The sequence below is a fragment of the Glycine soja genome, chromosome 8 (genome assembly GCF_004193775.1).
Source record: "Glycine soja cultivar W05 chromosome 8, ASM419377v2, whole genome shotgun sequence".
NCBI lineage: Eukaryota > Viridiplantae > Streptophyta > Magnoliopsida > Fabales > Fabaceae > Glycine > Glycine soja.
In genome coordinates this window covers 12813507-12839872 of record NC_041009.1, presented here as the reverse complement: position 1 = coordinate 12839872, position 26366 = coordinate 12813507, and the positions used below count along the sequence as shown (strand labels likewise).

The 26366-nt window shown below is 31.8% G+C and overlaps 3 protein-coding genes across 4 annotated transcripts; all 3 read right to left on the bottom strand.

The window, feature by feature from the left end:
* LOC114422057 (zinc finger CCCH domain-containing protein 5-like) lies at positions 1–10205 on the bottom strand. Of its 2 annotated transcripts, none has more exons than XM_028388242.1 (10): positions 10000–10205; positions 8238–8304; positions 6950–7421; positions 6568–6663; positions 6327–6491; positions 4706–4798; positions 2290–2406; positions 1749–1823; positions 1329–1525; positions 1–782 (listed from the first exon to the last, which is right to left on the bottom strand). In XM_028388242.1, exons 3-10 carry the CDS (start codon positions 7397–7399, stop codon positions 179–181), a joined length of 1797 nt encoding a protein of 598 aa, XP_028244043.1. In that variant the 5' UTR covers positions 7400–7421; positions 8238–8304; positions 10000–10205; the 3' UTR covers positions 1–178. The 2 variants fall into 2 exon arrangements, with proteins under 2 accessions (XP_028244043.1, XP_028244042.1); XM_028388241.1 differs by having other exon boundaries at positions 6568–6666; positions 10000–10204.
* Positions 10206–11201: 996 nt separating this feature from the next.
* On the bottom strand, positions 11202–13347 carry LOC114424592 (peroxidase 7-like). The gene is made up of 2 exons (XM_028391459.1): positions 13023–13347; positions 11202–12055 (listed from the first exon to the last, which is right to left on the bottom strand). The coding sequence occupies exons 1-2, from the start codon at positions 13293–13295 to the stop codon at positions 11306–11308; spliced, it is 1023 nt and encodes a 340-aa protein (XP_028247260.1). The 5' UTR covers positions 13296–13347; the 3' UTR covers positions 11202–11305.
* Positions 13348–15051: 1704 nt separating this feature from the next.
* On the bottom strand, positions 15052–19147 carry LOC114422056 (50S ribosomal protein L15-like). The gene is made up of 5 exons (XM_028388240.1): positions 18949–19147; positions 17837–18306; positions 16491–16574; positions 16314–16403; positions 15052–15730 (listed from the first exon to the last, which is right to left on the bottom strand). The coding sequence occupies exons 2-5, from the start codon at positions 18236–18238 to the stop codon at positions 15464–15466; spliced, it is 843 nt and encodes a 280-aa protein (XP_028244041.1). The 5' UTR covers positions 18239–18306; positions 18949–19147; the 3' UTR covers positions 15052–15463.
* Positions 19148–26366: the final 7219 nt, after the last annotated feature.

Genomic DNA, 26366 nt, shown 5'->3' with positions numbered 1-26366 from the left:
TTTTCATTCAATTTATTTATTTATTTCCACCAATACTAAGGTCAACCAATCTTCTAAATATGATACGAGATCCAGTATCTTTATAGTGAGTAACAAATTAACAATTGATTATCACCTCCCTTGTTTCTATGATGCCTGCCCCCACTTGAGTTCTAACCATTGATGGAATCAATTTCTACTAATGTTTTGATCTCTTCTTTTTGTGATGATGCTCTTCTCGCTTGTAACTGTCCTTCCGAGACCAACCGCCATCAACTTTGTCATTTTCATTCTCATGGTATTTATAGTCATCATCATCAAGACCTGATCTTCTGTATCTTGAGCTTTTCCTAGAGTAATAATCATGTTGTGTTTCCATCTCTCCTCTACCAAGAAAATCTTTCTCAGATTCAGAAGCATCGCGGCCACCCTGATAATTGCTTTTGCTAATATGGTGCCTTTTCTCATCTCTGTTTTGCTTTCTTGAGTTTCTTCCTTCTCTACCATGCTGTTTTTCGTTGTCCCTAGTAACCCATTCCACATCAGAATCTTCTTCATGGCGTCTGCTATTCATAGTGTATTCATGGTGTGTTTCCCTATTTTCCTCTTTTTCTAACCATTCCCTGTCAGAAACAGCACCGGAATCAGGAGTTCTGCCTCTCGATTTCCTTTTAAAGCTGCCATTCCAATCCTCATTAGGAGTTCTATGCTTTCTTTCATCTCGCTGTTTTCTTCTACCTGAATGACCGCAATTTAACTGATCCATCTCCCTAGATCTTGACCTTCTTCTAGAGTGGCACGTTCTACGAGAACAGGTATAAATTCACATGAAAAAAATATACAGAAATATTGACATAATTAAACAAAATATGATAAAATAAATAAATCAAGACATTGAACAACTCAAACTTCCATCTGAAGAAAATTATTCCAAGTTATATTTTCTTCACATCAACAAATTCTATTAACCACAAAACTGTAGTTGTTTCCCTAAATGCAGCAAGGGAGAAAGCAAAACTGTACCAACACCAATCGCAAACACTCAGCCCCATCCTCCATCATGCTAAAATTTACCACAAGGTTGCTTGATTTACAATCATCTACATAGGTTACAATTTAACCAGTAACCAATTTAATCAATCATATGTCATGTGAAATATATGATTTGATATGTTTTAATTACAAGGGTTTAGCATGGGATCATCTCCCTTATTACTCATTATTTAGTTCCCTTATTCTGTAAACCTCCTTCATTATAAATAAGAGTATTTTGTGTGGTCTGAGACAACATCACACAACAGTAAATAATTCTTACACATGTAATGAGGAGCAATAAAGTGAAAGCACACCTGTCAGAATCTGTTTTTGACAAACTCATATTTCCTTGCTCCATTGAAGTCTCATAATCATCAGAATAACCAAATAAAGCGATCATTTTTTTTACCCAAAATTTCGGGGGAGGTTTGTCAGAATCGGCCCATTCATAGTCTCCGCCGGGATTACGAAAACAGTGGATAAAATTGCATGTTGTTCCATGAGAACAAGTCTGTTAAGACACACAAGAAAGGAACACCATTGAAACTTCATGAGCATGATTCATCAATTCCAAACATTTTCTAACATCTTTTTCAAAGTTAAAAGCTTCAGTTGAAACCAACCAAGAGTTTATATGATTTGCACAAATGAAACCCAGCAGCACTTGGTTGTATCCAAAAGACAAAATATAAGAATATAAGATAGTAGTCAATGTCATCAATATAATTGTATACCTTGAAACCTGATTTCATATACTCGCCACATATGGCAACCTTCCATCGTGTCAAGTTAACAAATTGACAACTTACCTGCCATAAATCATAATATGAGAATAATGAGATAAACATATAAACAATGTCAAGCAATTCAAATCTTCTGCACTTGATCGTAAAATCCTAAATCTTTTCATCTATGAACCAAAACAACCATCCTTTGGAAAAACTCACTCTGAACTTTAAATCTGACATAAGCTTTCAGTATAGAGCTGAACTTTCCCTGCCTCATTATAACCTAAATATGCTACACCTTTAACCAGTTTTACATAAAACATTTTTCAGACTTTCCTCCGATATAACAGGAGTTACACTTACAGGACATCAATTAAAAAAAACCAGTAAATGGATAAGACTGAACACAGTACATATGAAGTCCAAAGCAAACATCCCATGGCAAATGAATAACTTTCATACTTGGAGCTTTCTAGAAATTCATACAATCATACTAGCAGCATTAAAGATATTCATTTGGCACAAACAAGACATAGAAATGCAATACCTGTTTCCCAGCAAAGTAGCGACCATTCACCGTGTTATAAGCAAGCAGAGCAGAATCAAGCGATTTATACTGTACATAGACATTTCCTCGCAAGTGAAATGAACCATTTTTACACACCTGACAGGGAAATATAGATAATAGGATCAGTACCATGAGTAGGAAGTGCCAAGAAATCAAAGAGACAATGACTAAAGATCTTCAAAATGTTTTCACATGAACTGCCATTTTGCTTTTCAAAATATTGTTCTTCTATTCCTTCACAAAAAAGGAAAAAACTATATCCCATTTTTGGCTTACTTTTAAATCACAGTTATCAATTCCAGGTAGTGGCACAGAGTGGCTGATCCTGAAATGGCTATGATGGGATGGTGGATAGCAGAAAGGTTGCGATAGTAAAATTTTAGATACAGGCTAAATAATTTTTATTCGTATACTAAATTCTCAAATATACAAATTATTCAAAATTAAAGACATTCATTAAATAATATGAAAAAAATATCGGCAGAGAATAAAATGAAAGGAGAGAGAAAAGAGGATAGTTAGCAAGGGTGAGCATAAATGTAATCCGACCAAAGCCAACAAATACAAGAAGGGAAAAGAGATAGAGAAATACAGGTTGGATCGGTTAGCAGGTTAAGTGGATTAAAAAATTTGGTTTAAAATGGGGACAGCTGGTCAGGTTTGGGTTTCTGAAATGTGTTTCATTGGTACCCGAACCCAACCAAACATATATGAAGAACAGAAGAAGAGCCCAGAAACAGTTCTAATGAAGATAGTAAGACCAGGAAGATAACTTGAGCTTCGGGTGCATGACATTGATTGTCATGTGGTCTGTGTGGTATGACAACAGTGTTAAGCCTCAAGGCTGTGATCCTGTGTGGATATGTGATTCATATGATCTGACACCATGCCTTGACTGTTGAAAATTGAAAGTTTGAAACAATTAGAACCATTGGATTTTTTTGTTTAAGATCTTGATGGTGAATTTAGGGTGTAGAACTTTTATAGGTCATGTGTTATATCAGCAAGTTTTACATTGGTTGCCGATGACCTAACAAAACCCTCCTCCTTTGATAGAACTATTATAGTTAGATGGTATATTTTTAACATATAAATTGCATATCTCAGCTCAAGAAACTCCCCTTGTACAACCACATTGATGAGAAAATTGAAACCATGATTCAGCAGGTCATATCACATCACAATTTAATGAAATAAAACTTCAAAAATGAAGAATCAATAAAGGGGAAAAGAAAGCAAGGGACCCAAACACATTTTCTTCTCCTTTCTCACATAAATTGTAATTTTCACAAGCCTCACTCGCTTATCTTCTAGTTCTCCATACTACATTTGCTTCATCTCTTGGTTTCAGTCTAATTTGCCAAACCAAACCTTGAAACTATCTATCAGAGCAATCCAAGCCATCCAAACCTTGGAACGCCTCCTCTGAATCTTTTCAAAATCATCTCACCATCCTAATGTGTTACATCAAACCTGACCTCCTTGCTAACCTACAGGAGCTACGCAGGCAACAATACATCCTAACCCTCTGTGTATTCTCTACACACCTAAGCAAAATACAACACTGACCTGTAATCTATCCAGTCCGTTTGAACCAGCCCGAGTTGCACACAACCCCAGCTAACCCGATGAACTGTGTGGTTAGAAACAGGCAATATTACAGCCTTCAGGTTGCTTAGGTTTAGGCTTTGTAGGCCCAAAACCGACTGATAGTTAGAGTATGAATGGGAATGGCCACAAAATACAGAGAACAGGGCCACACTGACAAAGTCAGCAATAGCTGGAAACTGTTAGAGAAAATGGGTGTTGGCGAGAGTGAATGTGCTCAAGTAAATGGGAAAATTAGGGGTTCCTTTGAAAGTTGAAACCTCAGATTCAATGGAAGAGGGTTGAAATCACAAAATTACCCCCTCCCCATGAAAAGCCCTAGGTGACACTTACAGGGCTCTTGCACCTGATCACAGATGCCCTTGCACCTCCTGCAAATTGCCGCAATTTCACCTGCTATCACGATCACTATTTAAAACTGTGATGTTATTTGAGTTCCGTAGTACCCAAGAGCTGGTCTGCAACACCATCCCACTATAGCATTGCTATTGACAACTATGTTTTCAATATGCCCATAATATATAAAGAGAGAGGGAGAGGGAGAGAACAATGACAAGACATGACATATATAAAGATAATGGTTGAGCAAGTTTTCCATTTGATTTATTTTGTCCTCTCTATACAGCTAGATATAAACAATCATCAATTAGCATTTGTAATATTTCCCAGAGAACCCATAAAACTTTATTTGAAGATATTGAAAATTACATTAAGGCCAAAATTAAATGAGAAATATATTTTCAAATTTTCATAAGCAAAACACACACACACGGTAGTAAAAAAGAACCTTGAAGTTCACAATTTCCCCAAACTTCAGGAACTCTGTGTGAACATCCTCATAAAATTCTTCAAAGCAGCGTTCAACCTCTTCATCTGTATACTGAAAAAGGGGTTAAACAGGTCAAACAAGATATTTATGTATTGAAATATAATACTACCTCTAGCCAATTTCAGCTTTCTCTATAGTGCATAAGGGATCAAAAAGATGCTACAAAGTTTGGCTTATGGCATATGGGAAGTAGTATAATATTGGAAATCAAAAAGAAGAAATAGCATTGGGAAAAAAACAAAGAAAGTTCACCCTCATTGGATAACAGTGAAAGTAACAGCTTTATAAAGAGTGTTGGCAGGCAGAACATAAAAGAGAAGCCAAAAAGAAAATCCTCTACCATAAGCATTGCATTCACACAAACTGATTTAGAAATCCTAACACTCTACTATGCAAACATAGGAAATCTGCATAAAATCTTATCTTCATTCTTATCTCCAAAACCTCTGCACACTACTCCTAAAGCCCAAAGGACAGGCATGAAGTATTCCAAACAACTAGAGTACTAGTTTCATCTAAAGTGACATGTGATCAATCATTCATCTGGATTGGTGTTGATGCAGGAAAAAAAGATTAAAAAATCACAACAACAATGTATTTTAAGAATCACTAACTGAATCAACATTTTTAAGGTCTTGCTGTCGCAATCCCAAACCCTTTGAAGGTCATGACCGTTAGTCTGCAACATAGCTCCATAAGCCAAGACTTGGATAACGCCTGACAACTACTTATGGTTAAGGAGAAAGAACATGTAAATTATTAGAGTATGAGATTTTGGAAGTTGTAACAAAGATTTGAGGGGGAAAAAAGTGTTTTAAATATTCAGTGTAATTATTGAATCTGTTAAAATGTTATGCTGACATAATATTAAATGAAACATCATAGGAAACAAAAATCTTCCCCTCGTACATGAAAAATAAATTAATAAAAACATCACAAAAGTATGGTGCTAATGGTATAATGAGTAAAGGACTCAGACAGTAAATAAAAATCAACGAAAAGGGGAGGGGGGAAATAGTCAAATGAAGCAAATTGAAAGAAATGGATTAAGTGACTAACAAGGGGGGAGGGGATCAATATTAATAGGTTATTTCCCAGGCTGAGCAAGTAGGATACAACAGCTAATATCATTAACTTTGACCAACCAAGGCCAAATCATAAGCCTCCAACAAAATGAATCTTGCAATGAATCCCTGATTATTAAGTCAAAGAATTGAATTGAATACACTCCTTTCACAAGGACAAAAATATCAGATGAAGCAACTGCATGAATTTTTCAATCATGAAAAATGAAATTAAGGAACTGAAACAATACCAACTTCCTGTACATTTAAGATGTAAGGGGGATGAGGAAACAATAGCAAGATGAACCATGGATAGAATAGGATACTTTGAATTGGATTTATTTTGATTAATAAATTAATAATTGAAGAGCGTGACATGTAGATTAAAGACGCAAAAGGTTTTGTTGTGTTTTTATTAAGACAAAAGAGCATTGCAAAAGCATTGATGTGAGTAAATAAGTAGTAGTAAATGCGATGAAATCATGAAGAGGATACAATGAAGCAAATGAACAGACCTCAAGGCCCTCATCCTGGTCCTGGTCGCAAGCAAGGCCAGGACCACTGTACATGTTTTTGATAAGAAGAGTGGACGACTTATCAGGGTAAAAATGGACTCTGCTACAGCGTATACCAAAACGACAAGCTCCCGTTTTTAGATGAAAAGGGCAATGAGCTTTATCCTGGCATGGCAACAGATGCAAAAGCAATGAGTGAGTTTGAAGATGAAAACGGATTATTTATTGAAACGAAACATACCTGTTCAGTTCCAAAATTGGGTATTTGTTGAGCAACATTCTCAAGTGTCAATGATTCCGGGGGTAAGGGATTGGATGTAGGTTTATTATCCTCCTCCTGCTGCAAATGATGATAGTCAATTATGAATGGCTGGCACATACAGTCAGATGAATGCATATAGTACATAATTGATTCTGGGGGTAAGGGATTGGATGTCAAATTCGATTCTAGAGCATGTTTGGGAATCTGTAGGCAAAATTATTTTTGAGGTAAGCATAATTTTGCCAACAGATCAGGGCCCTTGCTTTTGCATTCATTTTGCTTTTATCCGTTGGATTTGCATTGGGACCCGCACCACCGCAGCATTTCCAACTGCAAACCAAACATGCACATAGACATTTACCTGGTGGTCATTTTGATTAGTCTCGTTGGGCTTTGGTTTGTCCCTGTCGGTAACCCTAACTCTGAGTTGTTTCTTCTTGAAGATGATCTCATTTCCTTGCCAAATGATCTCTGGAGGGCCTTCTTCCTCGACATATTCGTATTCATCATCCTCGTCTTCTTGTTGCTGCTGCTGTTGTTGTTGTTGTTTTTGAGTGATGACAGTGTCCATCCACGCCTTCTCTCTCTCTCGGAAGAGGATCATATCCCTCTGCATCCTCTCAGCCTCCTGCTGCTCCAGCAACTGCATCCGCCTCTGCTCCTCGGGGTTGTTCAGGCGCTCCTCTTCCTCCCGCCGCTCCCTCTCAGCCTCCTCCTTCCTTGCCTGCTTCCGCTTCATTTTCTTCATTGCCTTCCTCTTCTCCTTTCGACTCATACTCTTACCCTCTTCAATGAAATCTTTCTCTTCCATTCCTCTCTTCTCTTCACCCTCACTAGAGAAAATAAAGAAAAATAGGAGACGATAAATTAGCAGCCGAGAGGATAAGTATGACCTAGTTTAAAATTTGAATGGATCGAGCTCATGTATTTGTTGACTATAATTAAGTCTCTTTAGGACCTATTGTTTAATGCTATTAATATGCTAAACTTTAAGAACTTGTTCAGTGTTATCTATTGATTCAAGTGTCCCTTTTTGTTTGTTGGCTTTTAATTTCATAAAAAAAATGAATTTTACAAATATTTGTAGGTTCTACAATACTCACTGGTTTATTTTTACGTTCTAAAAAAAAAATAAAAACAAAATCTGTTAGGTTGACATTCATAAAAATTGTGGTGTTATTACCTAAAGGTAAAGAAATCGCTTATTGATAAGGTGAATAGAGAAGACCAAAACCACTGAGTATAGTGCCATCAAATGGGCCGGCCCTAACCCATGTGGGCTAGGGAGAAAATGGCCCATAGGGCTTAGGGCCAAGAAGGTTAGGATCAGCCCTTGGGCCAACCCACTATTATATGAAGATGGATTGATGAGAACCATTCACCATACCAAATGGATTAATGGCAGTGAGGGACCTAAATGCATTAAGTTGAAACCTGTTAAATTGAACCATAAGACATAAAGAGGTGTACAAAACTTTATTCATTAATATTTGAAAGATGAGAATACAACATGAAGAGAGAAAAAAGATTGAGGAATAAACTTTATTCAGGTAACATAACAACCATAACATAGGAGCATAAACAGCAGAAAAAGATTTAAATCTATTGGTATGAATTATGGGAGTTTGTGAGAATAATGAAATCATTACCTTTATCTTCCTCTCGCAGTGCTTGCTTCAATCTTTTTTGCTGCAAACTACCTTCAGCTCATAGAGACTGTTGCACATAGAAAACTGATAATCAAATTATGTAAACTTAGAAATGTAAATTTAGTAAGAACAAATTCTCCTACAGTTTAATATCCACAATCATTAACTCCACTAGCAAGGTAAGTTTCACTACAGATACTGTGGTTTCTGGTTCTGAAGTCATTAGAACTCCTATTGTAACTAATGGTCTCATAAAACCTTCTACTGCCTCTCATTGGTAAACTCAGCAACAAGCATTCACTAAAAAGTCTATACATCTGGTAAGATGCTAAATTGGCATATTGAATCTTCTTAGCAGCCTAATACAAATCAAGCACACAGTTTCTAGAGTTTACATATTTATGCTGTTTTTCTCATCTCCAAGGCAAGACTATCAAGACCCTGTTTTATATATTATATAAAATAAGAAGTTATTGTAATAGTATAATCTAGCAATATTTTTACATCACATATATGGCTCTCAAACAGATATCTCCTTGTTTTTTTTTTTATTTTAACTCATCTGATTCAACAGGGTACTATTCAATCAACAGAGGTTACTGCTTTAAATAAATGAACCATGTTTTTTTCCAATAACACCTTGTCAACATAGGCACCAATGTTCAGCATAAAAATGCTTTTAAACTAAAGGTTGAGATACAAAAAAACTAGTCTTCCATAAGCATTTAAATCAGCTTTCAATAAAACTGGTTTACTTAGGAAAAGTTATGCATTTCTAAGGATGGTAGATTGGATGAGATGCTCATAGTACTCTCACACACTTAAGCGCTTTCTTAAAAGTGGGATCTGGGTAAAAACTTATACACCTCACCTTTTCTCTCAATAAATCATTAATGAGAAAAAGGCAGGAAAAAATGATGCCTAATGCAAAATCTCACATTACTCAGAAGAGAGGTTCTGAAGCTCCCTCCATAAAACTCCTATAACAAGAATAATCACAAAACTCAAAAAAATCAACAATGTGAGACAGCATCATACCTAGTTTATAGTTCAATCTATCATATCTGTGTTCACTGCATACACTACCTTGTTGGCAATAATAAGCTGAATTAACAGAACTAATTAATATAACAGAATAAAATCAAGCATCAAAGAGTGTTAAACTTAAACATAAGATAACACCACAGCTCAGTTCCCCATTCTGTTTTACCCTCATAATCACAGCTGAAAATCAATCGAACTTAACAACTGAAAATTAAAGTAAATAAGAGAAACCTAGAAGCACCCATTACAAGTACTTACATTCTCAGAAGCAATCATCAAATTCGAAACTTAGCACGAAAAATCAATCTCAAGAGCAAACTTTGAGAGTAATAGGTCCCTAACAACACCTCCGGGCAAGAAAACAAGTTCATCATTTCTACATACTTTATTATCCTAATTTCTTTTAGGACCAAGCTTACACTGCAATTGGTATCCACCGCATTCACATAAAGTGCATTGAAGCTTTTAATTCAGAATTCATGCAGACAATACATGTGAAGAACATGCAAAAAGGGTGATGGGCAACAACCAAAAGAAAGGAAAATCCCTGAATCTACCCAAGCCATCAAGAAAAAAAACAAAAAAGAAAAAAAAATCTGCACCAGAAGGAAAACTCGAATGCCCATTTAGAAAAAAGAAACAGAGAATTAAAGAAACACCAGAATTTGAGAAAATTAAAGAGAAACTGGCGTTTGAAGAGCACAAAAGAGATTCTAACATGAGGAATTTGGACTCTTGGACGCTTCAATTTGGAAATAATCTGGTGCCGCGTGCCTCTATTGTCAGTCCCTCTTGCACCGAATGATGGAATGATTTAGTCTATTGAGAAAAAGGGGATTAGGGTTCTAAGGTGAATTTACAAATTCAATCTCAAGGCTTTTTATTTTACCAAGAGGGAGTAATAGGGAAAGTGGCAACTACATTTAGGATTTCTGTAACAAAAAAAAAATGAAAAAAGAAATATTAAGAAGTTGTATACGAACTACCAGGTCATGTCTATTATTCACGACTTACCCACTAATCAATAGATACACAACTTAATTACATTTTTTCCTCTAAACTTTTTAATTTTTAATGAATTTTGTTTTTAATTTTTTAATTTAACATATTTTATTCTCAATTTTTTACATCAAGTCATCTTTTCATTCATAAACACAAAAATTAGAAGTAAAATTTATTAAGAAAATAAAAATAGAGGTAAAATTTATCAAAAATAAAAGATTGGATGTAAAATTTGAAAAAAAAATAAAAAAAAGTTGGGATAAAATTATAATTATACTAAGAATAAAATGACAAAAGATAAAATTCATAACTTTCTTAAAAGTTAAAATAAAATATGTCCATATTAAAAAGTTGAGGTTAAAAATACAATAAATCACAGATATATTAAATAAGTCTTGTCGTCATCACTTGTTTAGTGGATAATAACTGAAGCTTTATTTTTATTTTTCACTTTCTACTCTCTCACTTCTTTTACATTTTCTCTTCACATTGTTTTCAAGAAACTTGCCAATTGTACCTCCTTTATTTTACTCTTAATATAATTGCACTTTATATTGCTTTTTTTTGCAATTTTTACACCCAATTTTTTTCTTCAAATTTTGTCCTTAACTTTTGAATTTATCAATTGATAAATGGCCCATGATAAATTTCACAAATTTCTTAAAAGTTTGGGATAAAATGAACCCAAAATTTTTTTAGGGTAAAATTCTTCAAAAATTAAAAAGTTAAGGATAAAAAATCAATTAAACCAATATTTAAATATAATCTATTTCAAAGAATATAATTTGTGTGTTTTAAGTTATGTAATTTACTCACAATTTGATAAAGAGTAAGTTGGTTTATCAATTCTATTAATGCGTTTAGGGTACAAAATTAATAAGGAGAAAAGTAATTTCTCACAACAAAGCAACAGAGACATGATCGAACCCTCTGGCTATATGATTTATTGACATTAAAATCCCAAACATAAAAATGGAACAAAGAAATTAACCGCATAGCAAAGTAGGACACCATTACACCAATTAGACAGTATTGACATAATTGCAATTAACCCTTATTTCACCTTCATTAGGCCTAGTCAGAACTTGAACATTCCCAAGCTTCACCATTGACACTGAAAACTGGCTAGTGAAAAGAAAAGGTTGTGTTGCAAATGCTTCAACAAAAGGAGCAGTCCTTGCATCTGAAAAAAGTGACTGATCTGTTGACAATAACCCCACTTTCCTCATAAGGTTAGTGTAATAGGTTGTGTCAAAAGTCCTAGGGGTTATGACATCAAGGTGCACCAAATCCATCACCCTTTTGCACCTTTTCCTCAACAACTTCAAGAAAAAGACATTTAGTGAGGGATCTGGCTTTTTAGTCCCATTGAAGTTGTAAATCCTATCCATGATAGAAGAACAAGTGCTCCTCCCAATTGTGTGTGAGCCTGAGAGAGTGACCAAGTCAAGAATGTCTAAACCTCTTTCTTGAAAGAATGTAATAAGGGCTGTTATGTTTTCATGGCCATGAGGGACCAAATTGGCCTCTCTGGCTAAGGAAATCTTGCCATCTTTTCTGCCAAATGGGACTTCCCAGAATGGTCCTCCAGCCAAAAGAGTGGCATCTCTAGCTGCTGCAGTAAGAATGTCAGCACAAGAGACTGTCCTTGGACACTTTTTTTCTAACTCACTCTTGATATCATCAATCAATTGGAATCCTCTCAGGGTTCTGCTCTCTAATGCAGTCCTCTCACTCCCTGGATGGTTGAGCAATATTGATGCATCGCATCCCTGCATTGAATTTGATCAATTGAAGTGCATCAAACAAAGTGATTCATGAAACATTCACAACTCACTTCAAGTCAACACTTTTAATAACAATATCAAAATGTTAAATCATAATCTATAAGTTAATATAGTTAGGTCTGGCACTCTGAATGTTTTTTAAGCTGTCATCTATTTACATGCGTATAACTATTTACTAATAATGTGTGTGAGAGAGACTAATATTACTAAAATGTAATTCACTTCATTTTAGATAATAAAAGTAATTAATTTTTTTTCTATGAAGTAAAATAATGACTTAAAAATAGTGTAAAAGTGAGGAATAGAAGGTTAATGATGTTGGAGAAATAAAAATGCAAATGGTAGCACCAGGGTCCGGTTATTTATTGTATGTGTTTCAAGTAAGTTTTGATTGTCATCATCGAGACAATGAAGAGACCAAGATTTGCATGTGATCCAATTCCCAAACCAGAAGTTGGCTTCGGTCCCAACAACGTTCAGTCACAGTTGTTATGAACATCATATAAAAATGTCCTGTAACAGATTACCATGTTATCCTTGTATATTTTTAATTCCAATCTAATCATGATTGGTAATGTATGGTAAGATTATTAACTTAATAATAATTACAGTAAAATTCATATCGAAAATGATTTGTAATTAGATAACAGTATAAAAGACTTTATAATGACAATGTACTTTAGATGCTGGATTTTAACCATGTTTGGCTACAATAGTCAAAAACTCAAAATGATCCAAATTAATCTCCAAAAAAACACAAAACCTCTTTTTTCTAATGGTCATCATATGTATCTAATGACACGTAGCAAGTTAAAGTGATCAGTGATGCATGCATGAATCAAGATGCATGTGGCCAATTCAAGTGTACCTTATTTCAACTAAGCAAGAAACAAACATAGGAAACACACATTGCCAAATTTAAAGAAAGAGATTGAGTCATGTGATTAATTACCATAACAGCACAGTCATGGAAATGAAGGCGTATGATGGCAGGGGCCAATGTAGGGTCCTTCTTAACCCAAGCAGCAACCTTTTGTGAGATGATGCCTTCAGCATCAGGACATGTTGTGTGATAGTGACCAATGGACAGCAAGGCCTCAGGGGGTGGTAATAAGGGCTTGATGGATGATTTCTTAGGCACATTTCCTTGTGTAGAGAGACCATAAATGGTGCTCAACTCCAAAGGGACCAAAAGGAGGAAAAGGGTAAGGTAGTGGAGCCTCATGTTTCATTAGCAATATGCCAGAATATTGTGTTGGTATGTTTTTTTACGCATTAATGTATGAGAGAGTGGTGCATGTATTTATTAAGGTTAGGGGGGTTGATGAAAACGTGGTAGGCACTACTACTTCTACTACTCTCTTGGCTTTAAGGTTGACATGTATGCCAACGCGTTGATATATATGGCCCTTTGGTGGTGTTATTACTTTATTTATAGTTGGTTAGCAGGTGTTTTGCTTGGTGCAGAACTAAGCAGACATTGAGGTCTCATGTGACAACTGGCTTTGAGTTTTGCAATATTAAAGTCAATCATGTGTACATGTTACATTTAATTCAGAATTTGAACATTTTATATTTTGATGGATAGAAATGGAAATACACTTTCAATATATTCTTAAGGAATCATATTGAAGGTTTAAATCAATTTATGTGAGATTATTTTAATTTAATTAATGATTTTAATTTCAAATTTTACTTATGCAATTATATTAAATACTTAAAAAAAGGATTGTGTCACCTATAATTATTTTATCCGATTCGAATAGGATTACCTAAACATATCACATATCAAGTTTACGAAACAAATATCATTATTTTTTAATGAAAATATTGTAATTGTAATAATAATATAAAAAGTAGTGAATTGCATATTTACATACAACGTGTACCCATACTACCTACCTGGTAACTATGGGTAGAAACTTGAGTAACAGTCTTGTGCCAAAATTGTGGATTATCATACATCAAAAAGGGATTTTCGTTTTTCTTTTCTTTCAGTTCTTAGTAGTTTCTTTTGTTTTTTAGGGAAAGTTCTTAGCAATATGTACTAAAGCTGAGTCAGTGAGTGTCCAAAATGTTGAAGTAAAAATCAAATATATATTAGTTCGGACATTGTGGGTCTATCTCCTGTAATGTCCACGAAGATCTTAACAAATATAGTTTAGGGTGAAAGTGAGGACCACCAACGAATCAAAAGAAAACATAAATGCACTTTACATTTCTTGTAGTTGTCATGGTTTTACAACACTCAAGAGAAACTTGCAAAAGCATAACTGATGACAAAGCGCCAATGTCAAATAAAAAAAAAAATGGAACTAAAAGTTAATAATCCCATTGATTAAATATTTCTTTAGAAAAAATAGAAGAGCATTTTAATTTAGGATGAAAGGTTAGTTCTCTTCCGGCACAATTTTTTATTGTGCTGTTGAATGTTTGATGAATGAGCTCAAATACTTCCTACATTTATATTTGCAATCAGCAACAAGACAGCGAATAGTCACCAAATTTATAGAATGGAAGAAAACATAATTGTGTATACAAGACACGATTACATGTTTCAATCAACATTTTGGTGATAAATCATAAAAACAGTGATTTAAAGGAATGAAAAAAATTATATACACTAGAACAGTGATTGCATCCCTGTATTCAATTCAACAGGAACGAGGATTTATTATTTAGCACGTACCTGAAGCTATTCTATAGGCACAACTAAGCATGCTGCTAATTTAAATAAAACAAAAAAAGTAGAAACAAAGGAAACAAGACCTGCAACTACTATAGAAATTTATCTTTTGTTTATTACATAATATAATAAGTCAATGACATAGAAAACAGAAATAGATATCCGATTTCTTAACAGTATCAAAACAAATCCATCTAGGAAACTACTTGTTTTCTTCCTCTACCTATACCAAAACTTGTATGTTATGTGGCTAGTTTTAAACTCAGTGAAAGAAGTTACATGTGTAATCAGTGGATAATAACAAGTCGTATGTATATTAATACAAATTCCGATTGAAACAATCGTCCATTTATTAAAATTCAGCCAAGTCATTTGACAAGTACCATCCATATCCGGAGAAAAGTTAAACATTGCAGACTGTTCTTGCAATTTTCCCTTCATGAAGGGGCTAAGATCCTACTCCAAGCACACATACACAAGAAACTAAGGCTCTCTTTTCAACTGAGTGACGAAGATCAAATCCTTAAAAGAAATTAAATAATAAACAAGATTCTCCCTTTCATTTGTCCCCAAGGAAATTCATTTATCTCATTCTTGAATTAACTACCTGAGCATTTGCAAGAACTGCATGAAAAACTTGTGAGTCAGACGTTTGCACCACACAGAATTACAAAATCCTAAAAACTGGTGCCAAAAATGTTAGTTATTCAACTAAGATGCTGAACTGGAAGATCCTTGCTTGCTTCAACTAAAAATGGAAATGGCTTTGTTGGGGCAGGCAACCGACCAATGCTATCAACTTTATCCTTTTGCTTTGGAGGAGGTCTAGCTGCTTTAGGCAGCAATCTTCCTTTCTTTTCAAACCACTCAGGCTTCACCAGTGCCTTCAAGCCCAACTTATTGTAATACACCCTTCTCACAGACCCACCAGCTGCTTCAACTGCTTCCTTAGCCCTAACAGTAACCCTTGATACCTGTAATATCACTGTGTTAAACTACATTCCTGTTTTATACCAAAAGAGTTTGAGACAATAAAATATAATCTATACTATGGTATTTAAAATTGAACAAGACCAATTTTGCATCTCTTTTTCTTATTGACAAACAAAAGCATAATATGGAAACATAATCTCAAACTATGAGTTTGTTTGTTTATCCAAAAGTACAAGGAAAAAACATCAAGGTTAAACAAAGTTAGCATATAAACTTTGAATATACAAGTATAGTAGAGACTTTATTTATAACAAACTCCAAGTTAGATGCTCTACAACCATTTTACCATTCTGATTGCCAAGGTCAAAACCTGGCTACCCCCAATTTTCATGATTTATGCTGCCAATGGAGAAAGGAGAGAGCAGACTTTCAAGCAAACATCCAAGTAAATCATAAACTATTTAGCAAAAGTAACAATGATGATTAATTATGACCGTGGTGAAATTTACAACATTAGATAAACGCAAGTTTAAAAAGTGTTAAGAAAAGCATTTCCAAAGACTTGAGAATCAAAAGGCATGATTATGATCCTCTAAACACTATTAGCCTCCAAATCAAGTCTACCTCTAGATGAATTGGCCACTTGATCTGCTCAGAACCACGCCCCATCAATCTTACTCCATCTTTCATTTGCTTCCCTAGTACCCCTGCATCCTATGGTAATAATAATGACCAGAAGAATGAGAGGAAGCACATGAAGCAAAAGCATTTCCAGAAGAAGTGAGGTAACAGTCATAAAACCTTTAGTGTTTTCATTGTAATCAGTTCAGAAGAATCTATCTTCCCAGCATTAATAAACTTTGCAATTTTCCCCAAACCTATTGGCTGTGGAAAAAGATGTGTAAGAAATTTAACAATATAGACAAGACATATCAATGGCTAATAGATTAAGGGTTGCACTTGTAGACATTAAAATATGAACAAACAAATTAAAATTATATCAAACTTGAATAAAAATGAGCTACCCGATGCTCACAAATCCAAAGTTAACTCCAATGTTCACAGTATACCTACTACATAAACACCAGTGTCCAGCAATCACATATAAACGGCCAATCATATACTAGGGGAAAATCTCTTGAATACAATAAACGATGAACTTTTAAAAACATTTTCTGTCAGTGATCACAATACTTTTAGTAGAAAACATGCTTGGAAAATATCATATGGGAAATAGAGGTTTATATCAATTGAAATCAACTCAGCCACTCGGCCATATAATCTTAAAAAGAAAATTCATTTCAGGCTAATAGAATTCATAACAGAGAAAGAGATAAAACGCTTCCCATCTAATATTTTATTTTCTTTAAGTGAGACAAAATACAAAGGGAAACTAATATGGCAAGGGATTGATCTTATACACACACATTCACATAGAGGTTAAGTTACTCTTTCAATAAGATAGCTACCTCAAAGCTCCCAGATCATCCTTGTGATTATGATATTTGAAAATTACATCAAAATGTGATGGATCATGATCTGGAAGACAACTGCTGTATTTTTTTATCGTGCAGAAAAGTAAAGACAAACAGCTAACAATTACATCCTCTAACAAAGCAAGTGATCATCACATCAGACAACAGCAAATTAAGATGTGATGGACATGGATGAAAGATGGACAACTTATCATCTAACTACTTGAGATGAAATAAAGCTGGAACTACAAAGGGAAAGGACATCCAGTATTCAAGACGACTATAATAATAACTCAGACATGAGATGCAATAAATCTAGTTAAACACTCTAACAAAAAGGTTGGTAACAGACAGACAAAAATGTATCTTTTTTTTTCCATTATTCAGCAACTATGAAAATTCTAGTTTCTAGGGAAGGAGTGCATTTAGAGCAACAAAAATGACCTTGACAAAGGGCATTTGGTCCATGAATGGATTTTATCAGGCTCAATAATTTCCTTGGATGCATAAAAAATCTAGGTAGCTTTGGTAATAGTCCAAATTTAATACTTCAGAATTGAAAATGTACAATTTTTTTTCAACACACCAAAAGAAAGTCTGCACTTTTTGTTTTCCTTATGTCCCAATGCATTAAACAAAAAGAAAACTACAAATATAAACATGAAAACATACCTGAAAAGTGAGGCTAAATGGGTTCTTGAACCCACGTTTGGGTAATCTTCGGCGAAGAGGGGTCTGACCTCCTTCGAACCCCAATTTTATACCTTTTCTGGCTCTCTGACCCTTGTGACCCCTCCCTGCAGTCTTGCCCTTTCCAGACCCAATCCCACGCCCCTTCCTCGTCGGCTGTTTTCTGGGAACCTTATCTCTCAGATCATTCAAGCTCAGAAGACTGTAAGCTCTAAAACCTTGAAAATCCGGGAATGCATTAGGACTAATTATTTGATAAGCACTGGGAGAGTGAGGGAGCTGAAAGGGATGAGATTGGATAGATGGGTATCCGAGACTGGGTTTGCTATAATTTGAGCTTCTGGTGATTGATGTTGAGAGAACAGATAGCCTCCGTCTGAGCATTTTTTGTCTACTCTAATTTTTCAGTAACAAAAAAGAAGTCCTAATTTCCAATGGCAATAGCTTCAAACCTTAGGAGAACCAAAATAGAACAAAAAGGAGAATTACAAATCCAATGCAAGTAAAGACATACAATCATTACAAACCCAAATAAAACCAAATCACATGGAACCCAGGCTACCAATCAAAAGAAAGTGCGTAATATATACCAAAAACATGAAATTGGTCTTATATTACAACCAACAATCAAATAAATAACCTTTAAACATACAACACAAACACAAACCCAGTGAATGCATCAACAAAATCGCACACACCATAAGGCAAGATGGGAAAAGGGCCAGCTCAATAACTTAGGCAATAAACTAAACACCACATACGCATTGACTATAGCTAAACATGATACCAATCAACAAAACCCCCCGTTAAAAACAAAAACAAACTACCCACGTCAGAATTCTCACTGGAACAATAATCCATTGCACGTGACAATCAAGCATTTTATCAAACAGCTGGCGACCAAAACACAAATTAAAAAAAAATCCTTATTATATGAATCCATCTAAACAAATTCCATTCTCAAAGGAAGCAAAATTAGCGTAAAGCAGAAAATAATGGGGTTATAAGAAAGCTCATTTGCTTTCAGAACGCTCTGTTAATCAACACTGAAGATTTTAGCAAGGGTTTGTGAAAAAGTGCGATCACCCTTTTACCTGGTCTTGTGAGGAACGGTGAAAAAAGCATGAATCAGCTTCAATGGCGGTAATGCCCCGCGGCGGAGGCTGCGTCCACAGTGCAAGAGGTTTCTTCAGAGAATGCGGTGGAAGTGAAAAATTCTAATAGAAAAGGGAAATGATATTTCCACCCAAACTAACATGCCAAGACATTCTCCGAACCACTAAAATAAAGATAAAAAAAATACAACCCCTAACACTTAACTGAATAACATGCGTATATAATTATGTTTTATTTTCATTATGTTTATAACTGGAGTACAGTATATCCTAACTTTTGTAATTAGACAACTTTTATTGGGGTTGAAATTTTCTTACAAAACAATGTTTTTAAATTAAATATTTTGTTAACTAACAATCTATTATATAATATCTGTTTTATTTTAATTGACCTTTAAATTAGTTTCAAAGTGTTAATTATAATTTCTTTTATTTATATTCATTTTTATTCTCATTTTTATTAGTTTTTAATTAAATACATGATAATATTGTCTAATATTTCAATATCTATAAGTATACTATAAATATAATTTTCGACATACCCGTGCGTAGTTACTAGGTACTAATTTGGATTTTTTTTTCTTCTTTGAAGCTTATGTATGCAATACTTTTGATTATATATTATAATATTATAAATAATAAAGTATAATAATAATTATATTTAAATTACATATTTGTATTCAAATTATTATTATTTTTATATTTATTAAAACTTCAATATATTCCAACTAAGATCTACTTTATTTTGTATTATTAATTTTAATTATTAATTTATTTTAAATTCTTATTTTTCAAACATTTAAAAAATTAATTTTTTTATTTAAGCACACTTTTAATATCAAAACAAAAAAAAATATAGCGGAACGACACGGGTCCTGAATTAGTTTAAAGATAAAAAAAATACAATCATTAATACTTAACTGAATATTTTTCATAAAAGTATACAGATAAATTCACATTTACCCTATCAATATCATATAACATAGCATACAAGGATGAACATGTTTTATTAAACCAGGTAGAAAAATTTACACTAAATTCAAAGGGATAAATTTTTTTATTAAAATTTTTGGTCCAATCTAAGTTAAAATTTATTTTACATAATTAATATATATTTAATTACATAAAAAAATCAAATTAAGTCAACATAATTATTATGCTTTTATTCACGTAAAATTAGTGTCTAAAATAATTATTAAGCAATTAAACTATTCATGATTTTATTTTACATGGAAAGAAATTATTTGTGTTTTAGGCATTGATATGCATCTGCCAATATATTAAAATAAAATTGCATATAAAATATAACACGTAATCATGATTTTTTTATATAAATCAATTAAAAGTTTCTACTTAATTCACAGGATGAACAATTTATCAATAATCACGTTAATATTTAGATTATTATGGTGAATTTACATTTTTATTATAATAAATTTAATTTGAATGTAATTCTTATGATTTTATGTTTTTTATTTAAATGATTTATTGAATATTTTATTTTACGAACATAGAAAATGTAAAAAATAATAATAATAAATGAGGATGCATATTTTTTATGAAAGTATAAAAAGAAAATTTTAACAAATTATATATTATACAAAATTCAAATAGAAGTGGTTAAATATCTTGTTTATCCCGTGCCACGCATGCGTGAAAATCTAGTTAACACAGCGCCACATGAGTATAGGTTGATAATAAATTATTATTTGATTCAACTAAAATATCCTTGTATCTGATTTAAAATATGTTACAGTGTTAATCGAAAAACTGATTATGAACAATTTTTTGCACTAGTTGTTCTTTTGTTTTTTTTTCAACTCAACTAAAAATATTTTTTATGAAATAAAACTCGAACATAAGTTAACAAGATATTAATTTTCAAAAATCCAGAATAAAATGAATGGGAAAGTCAAAACAAAATTAAAAGATTTGAAAGTTGCTTATTTTATTTCACCTAAACTTAGCTAACTAAGATAGTTATTAAATATGCGTTAGATAAGATTTTTTTTGTAAAATTTAATAAAATATATTATGTTTTAATTCAGGTTAATGTGGGAATAGTCTCAGCTCTCAAAGATGAAAATGTAAATTTGAATATAAAAGAAATAGCTCATACTGAGAAATCTTTTAATCTTCATGTTTCTGCTTTAAAACAAGGATTAATCTCGTTAGTATTATGTAAGAGGATTGAATATTTATTTCAGTCTTAAACCATGACTCAAGTGAAAAATTGCCGCGTCATTTTTTTCTCAAATAAGAATTTTGACGACACAATATTAGTATAATAGTAGTTCAAACAAGCTAAACCAAGAATAATTCATGATTCTTTTCCCCAAAAGAAAAAGGAAGAGGAAAAAAAACCTTTGTGCTCATCAACGAGGCCCTGCTGGAATATTGTCCTTGGGCACTAAATTAGGTTTCTGTGATGGGGGAATTGAATCATGCACCTCCCATATTGTATGTTGCACCCCATAAATGTTTGAAAAGGCTAAAATACCCTAACACTTCCCTCAGACTAAGTCGTAGCCCTAACACCCACGACAAAACCTCCCTCACAAGTATACACGCATTGCGACAATAGCAACCTCATCCTCTACATCCACCACCTCATTCATCCTCTCGCGATGACAACAACCTCGTCCTCCATCATGTCAACCCCTGCACCCTCCCCACGATGTTGCCCCACCACCTTCCCCCTCCTCCTTTACCCATCGCCATCTATGAGTTTCGGGTTTCTAATGTGGAGAGAGACATTTGTTGTGGAACAACAATTCTGGAATGACTATTCTAGAAGTGACTTTTTGGCTTGCGGAAAGATCATTTCATAATAGTTTTTGGAGCACTTTATTTTGGAATGATCTTTTGGAAGTGAATTGTTGGCTTACAGAAAGGTCATTCCAGAGTAGTTTTAGAACACTTTATTCTGGAATGGTCATTCGCTGAAGTAATTTTTATCTTCTGGAATAATTTTGGAACACTTATTTTTATATTAGAAGGTAAAAATTACTTTTTAGAATGACCATTCTGAAATAGTTTTGTGTCACCATATTCTGGAATGGTCATTCTAAAAGGTAATTTTTACTTTCTATAATAGTTTTTTGTAATAGTTTTGGAGCATTTATTTTTATTTTGGAATGATCATTTTGAAAGGTAGTTTCTAGAATGAAAATTCTTGATAAAATGACTATTTTTGTCTACACACATAAAATGAGAGATGCATGATACAAGTTAGGAGATGTAGAACTCAAATGGCATGTGATGGGCTTAAATTGGTTTTTGGTCAGTGACATGGACCTTAATTAAAGCCATCGTATTTTTAGGAGATTGTTTTTAACATCGCCTTTTATTGTTAATTATATTATTTCTTTTTAATTATTATTATAAAATTAGGTCATGTTAAATAGAATGAATATGTTGTCATTACTTCCTAATTTTAATTTCAAAATTATAATACATTATTTCATAACTTTTAGAATTAAAATTTTTAAAAAAAGTTATATATTTCAGAATTAAAACTAAGAAAGGCATTTTAAACATTTTTTAAATTTTAATTTCAAAATTTATTGGAAAATATTTAAAAATAAAATTTCCTGAAGTAATACACTAATTATTTTTAAAATTAATTTTTCAGAGTGTATTCCAGAATTAAAGTTCTAGAAGGATTTGTATGTACATTTTCGAAATACTTCTAATAATTATCAGACAAAAAAATTGTTATTTTATTGTATTTTTAAGATGTAAAATTTACATCTAAACAAACAAATATATATATATATATATATATATATATATATATATATATATATATATATATATATATATATTACATTGTGTTTTGATGCGTAAAATTTTAAAGATAAAGAAAAGAATTTCCTTATTTCAAAGTTAGGACAAGTCTCTAACATCAGAAACTCATGAACCAAAAATCAACTGGTAAAATCCAACTTTTAGTGACAACGATAGTAGAATAACTATCAAGTTTATCATAAAATAAAAAATAAATAAAAAATCTATCAAGTTAAACGGATAGCGTTATATAAAGAAACCAATTTAATTTGTTTGTTTGTGTAAATAAGAACCAATATATTTTCGTTCCCAACAAGCTTATGCTACCAAATATAATAGCCAATTGGGACGAAAAATGCATTTGTTTCTACTTGTCTATTAATTATTGAATATAAACCATAAATGAAGCTACTGGTTGCATATTAATTGTTCTGTCTTTACAACCCCACCCCTCACTATGAAAATGAGGCACCTTGTTGCTTGTGCTTGTAACAAGTTGAAATGGTCACACGAGATGGGCCAATAACATATACTGTCATCAAATACCTCATAGTCACGTCTATTTACGTATGCACAACTAATATGTGTTAATGTGTATGTGTGGCTATTTGTAAAAAAAATAATAAAAAAATTAAAGATATGTGTGTGGCTAATATTATTTAAGGGTATGTTTGGTGCAGGAAAGGAAAGAAATTAAAATGAAAAGAAAGAAAAGGGAAAAAGATAAAAGGGTTAAAAAATGGTAATTGATTAGATTGTTTAGTAGGAGAAAAAAATAGAAAGAAAGTTAAACTTTTTTTATTTCTCCTTGTCAGATTATATAGGAAGTTAAAAGAAAAGAAAAAAAATACATATAAAATGCCATAAATATACTTTAAAATGAAAAAAAATACATATATGAAAAAATATGGAGAATAAGATCTTTAAAAAAAGAAAACACTCATTCGTTTATCTTTCTCCCCGCTTTTTCTCCCCACTTTCAGAGTTACGAAATTTCAATATAAGCACTAAGGATCCTTCCTTCTACTTTATTGAATAAACCAAACCAATATAAAGATTTTGAAAAACATATTTTTCTTCTTTCTTCTCAAAATCCATCCAACCAAACAAAGCATAAACACACTTTTTTAATGACAAAGTTTTTTTCCCGTAATAATCATAAATATTAGAGATTTATAATAATTCACATATTTTATCCTAGCATGAACTGAATTAGATTTTTTTATATTAGTTAATTTTTCTTATGAAGTGAAATAATTACTGTAAAATTATGTGCAGCTGGAACTCTTTTAACACACCAAATAGTGACTACTTTTACAGATGAAGTGAACTCATATATAATGAATTATCTAGAAATGAGGAGAGAGAAAAAAGTGAATAGAAGGATAGTGATGTTGGAGAAATAAAAGGGCAAATTCGTAGCATTATGGTCCAGTTATTTATTGTATGTATTTCAATTAAGCATTGATTGTCATCATCCAGACAATGATGAGACCAAGATCTGCATGTGATCCCATTTTCAAACAACAACTAAGTTCCACGGTCCCAACAACATCAGTACACCACAGTAATTATGAACATCTTATAAAAATAGTCCAGTAACAGATCATATTCTACTTCACATTGTCATTATCCTTATATTTTTATTGGCATTTTTTAATGAATTAATTGTATAACTATTTTTTTATTCTGTTAATCATTAGATATGATTAGACTATTGATTTTTATAATAGTTATTATAAAACTTATATCTAAAATCATCTTTAATTAATTGATAATAATATTAAAAAAAACCTTATTATTTATCAAAATTAAACTCTCCAATTGAATATTTGTAATTCAAATATTATGAAACATTTGATCAGTTATTGACTATGTGATTCTCACAGTCACAGTAAATGTTTTAGTCTATAAAATATAACATTACTCAATAAGTATTTATAAATCATCATAAAAACTAATCCAAAGGTTAACACGTATTTGATTAGCATCCTGTATAATATTTTCTCGATTCTCACCTTCTACAAAATTCTTTCGATGTTCATATTATGTAAAAAAAATTTGGGTTAACGACAGTTAAGTACCACAAATAAAATTAATTTCTGACCCAATAGATTAAAATCATCATAAAACATAAATATGAAAAAAGGTAAATATTATATATAATATTATTCTAGTAAAGATTTACATAAATATTTTTTTTATTTATAAAACTCAAATTAAAATTTTTGCTCTAAGAAAACTAAATTCCTTATTACTCTCATTTAAAAAAGTAATAGAAAAATGTAGTTTGCATTTATTTTTAATTAAAACAATAGAATTGAATATGATTCATAAGAAACATTTTGATAAAAATGGTAGTAACGAGATCACAGCTAAAATCATGTCTTTAATTTTTTTATCCACCACTCATTTAAACAATCTTTAAAATGTGTATATATACTGACAAAATAAATTAAAGCCCTATTACATCTATTAAATTATATTTAAAATTTTTTCTTTTTAAATGTATTTAATGTTATGGAATATTGGACTCACCAAAAAAATGTTATAGTATATTGTCATTGTCAAAAGAAAATTTTGAAAATTAATTTTCCAGATTCAATTTGAGATCAACTTTTGAATGAATTATCATCAAATAAAATGTTAAAATTTTTTAGTTACAAAATTTTAAATAACAATTTACAATTCAAAAAATTAGAAGAATAAAATGGAAATTAATAAATTATATTAAAAAATGTGTTTGACATAAAATTTATCTTAGGCCTCAAATAATTTTAGAAAAGCCCTAATGACATAACGTGGTTATAAATATTGATAATGTTGATTAAATCAATTTATAAGATGACATATCATCATTTAATTGTTGACAAATATTCAAAATAAAAGTTTCAATATATCGTGAAAGAATAAAAAATTTTATTAATTATTAATAACAAAATTCAATCTTTTATCATGAAACTTAAGCATATTTAAGTTTATATCTTATTATAAAACTGTTTTATTATTTTATAAGAAAATATTAAATTAAAAATAAATATTTACTTAATGTCTTGAAAATATATTGTTTTTTTTACTTAATAAATAGAGATTAACAAAAGATATGTTTATTAGAATATTAGAATTACTCTATCCTTGGCCCCACTCTTTATTCCTGTATCCTCCTAAGTCCGAGTAAGTTATACAACTATGTTAATCGGTAAGAAAAATATCATTAAAAATTAATGTCTATGCATTAATAATCATTTGAATTAATAAATAATTATTTTAAAAATTAATAAATTTATCATCCATAGTATATTCTAATTAATTGATTATGTACATCTAACCTGTCAACGGATGAGAACATAAACAACTCTACTGATAGGCTTTGGCCCAATAAATTTTATTTTGATAAACTTAATTCATGAAAAAAAAATCATATTATATTAAAATATTTAACAAAAAGCTAGTTCAAATTCTAAATATCTATTGCATTAATTTTGAAAAAATATCAACAAAGATTTTTAATATTTTAAAAAAATGAAATATTTTTCATTGGAAATATTAAATTCAATTTACTTTTTTAGAAAAATATTTAAAATTAAATTAAAATACTTTTGTTTTAA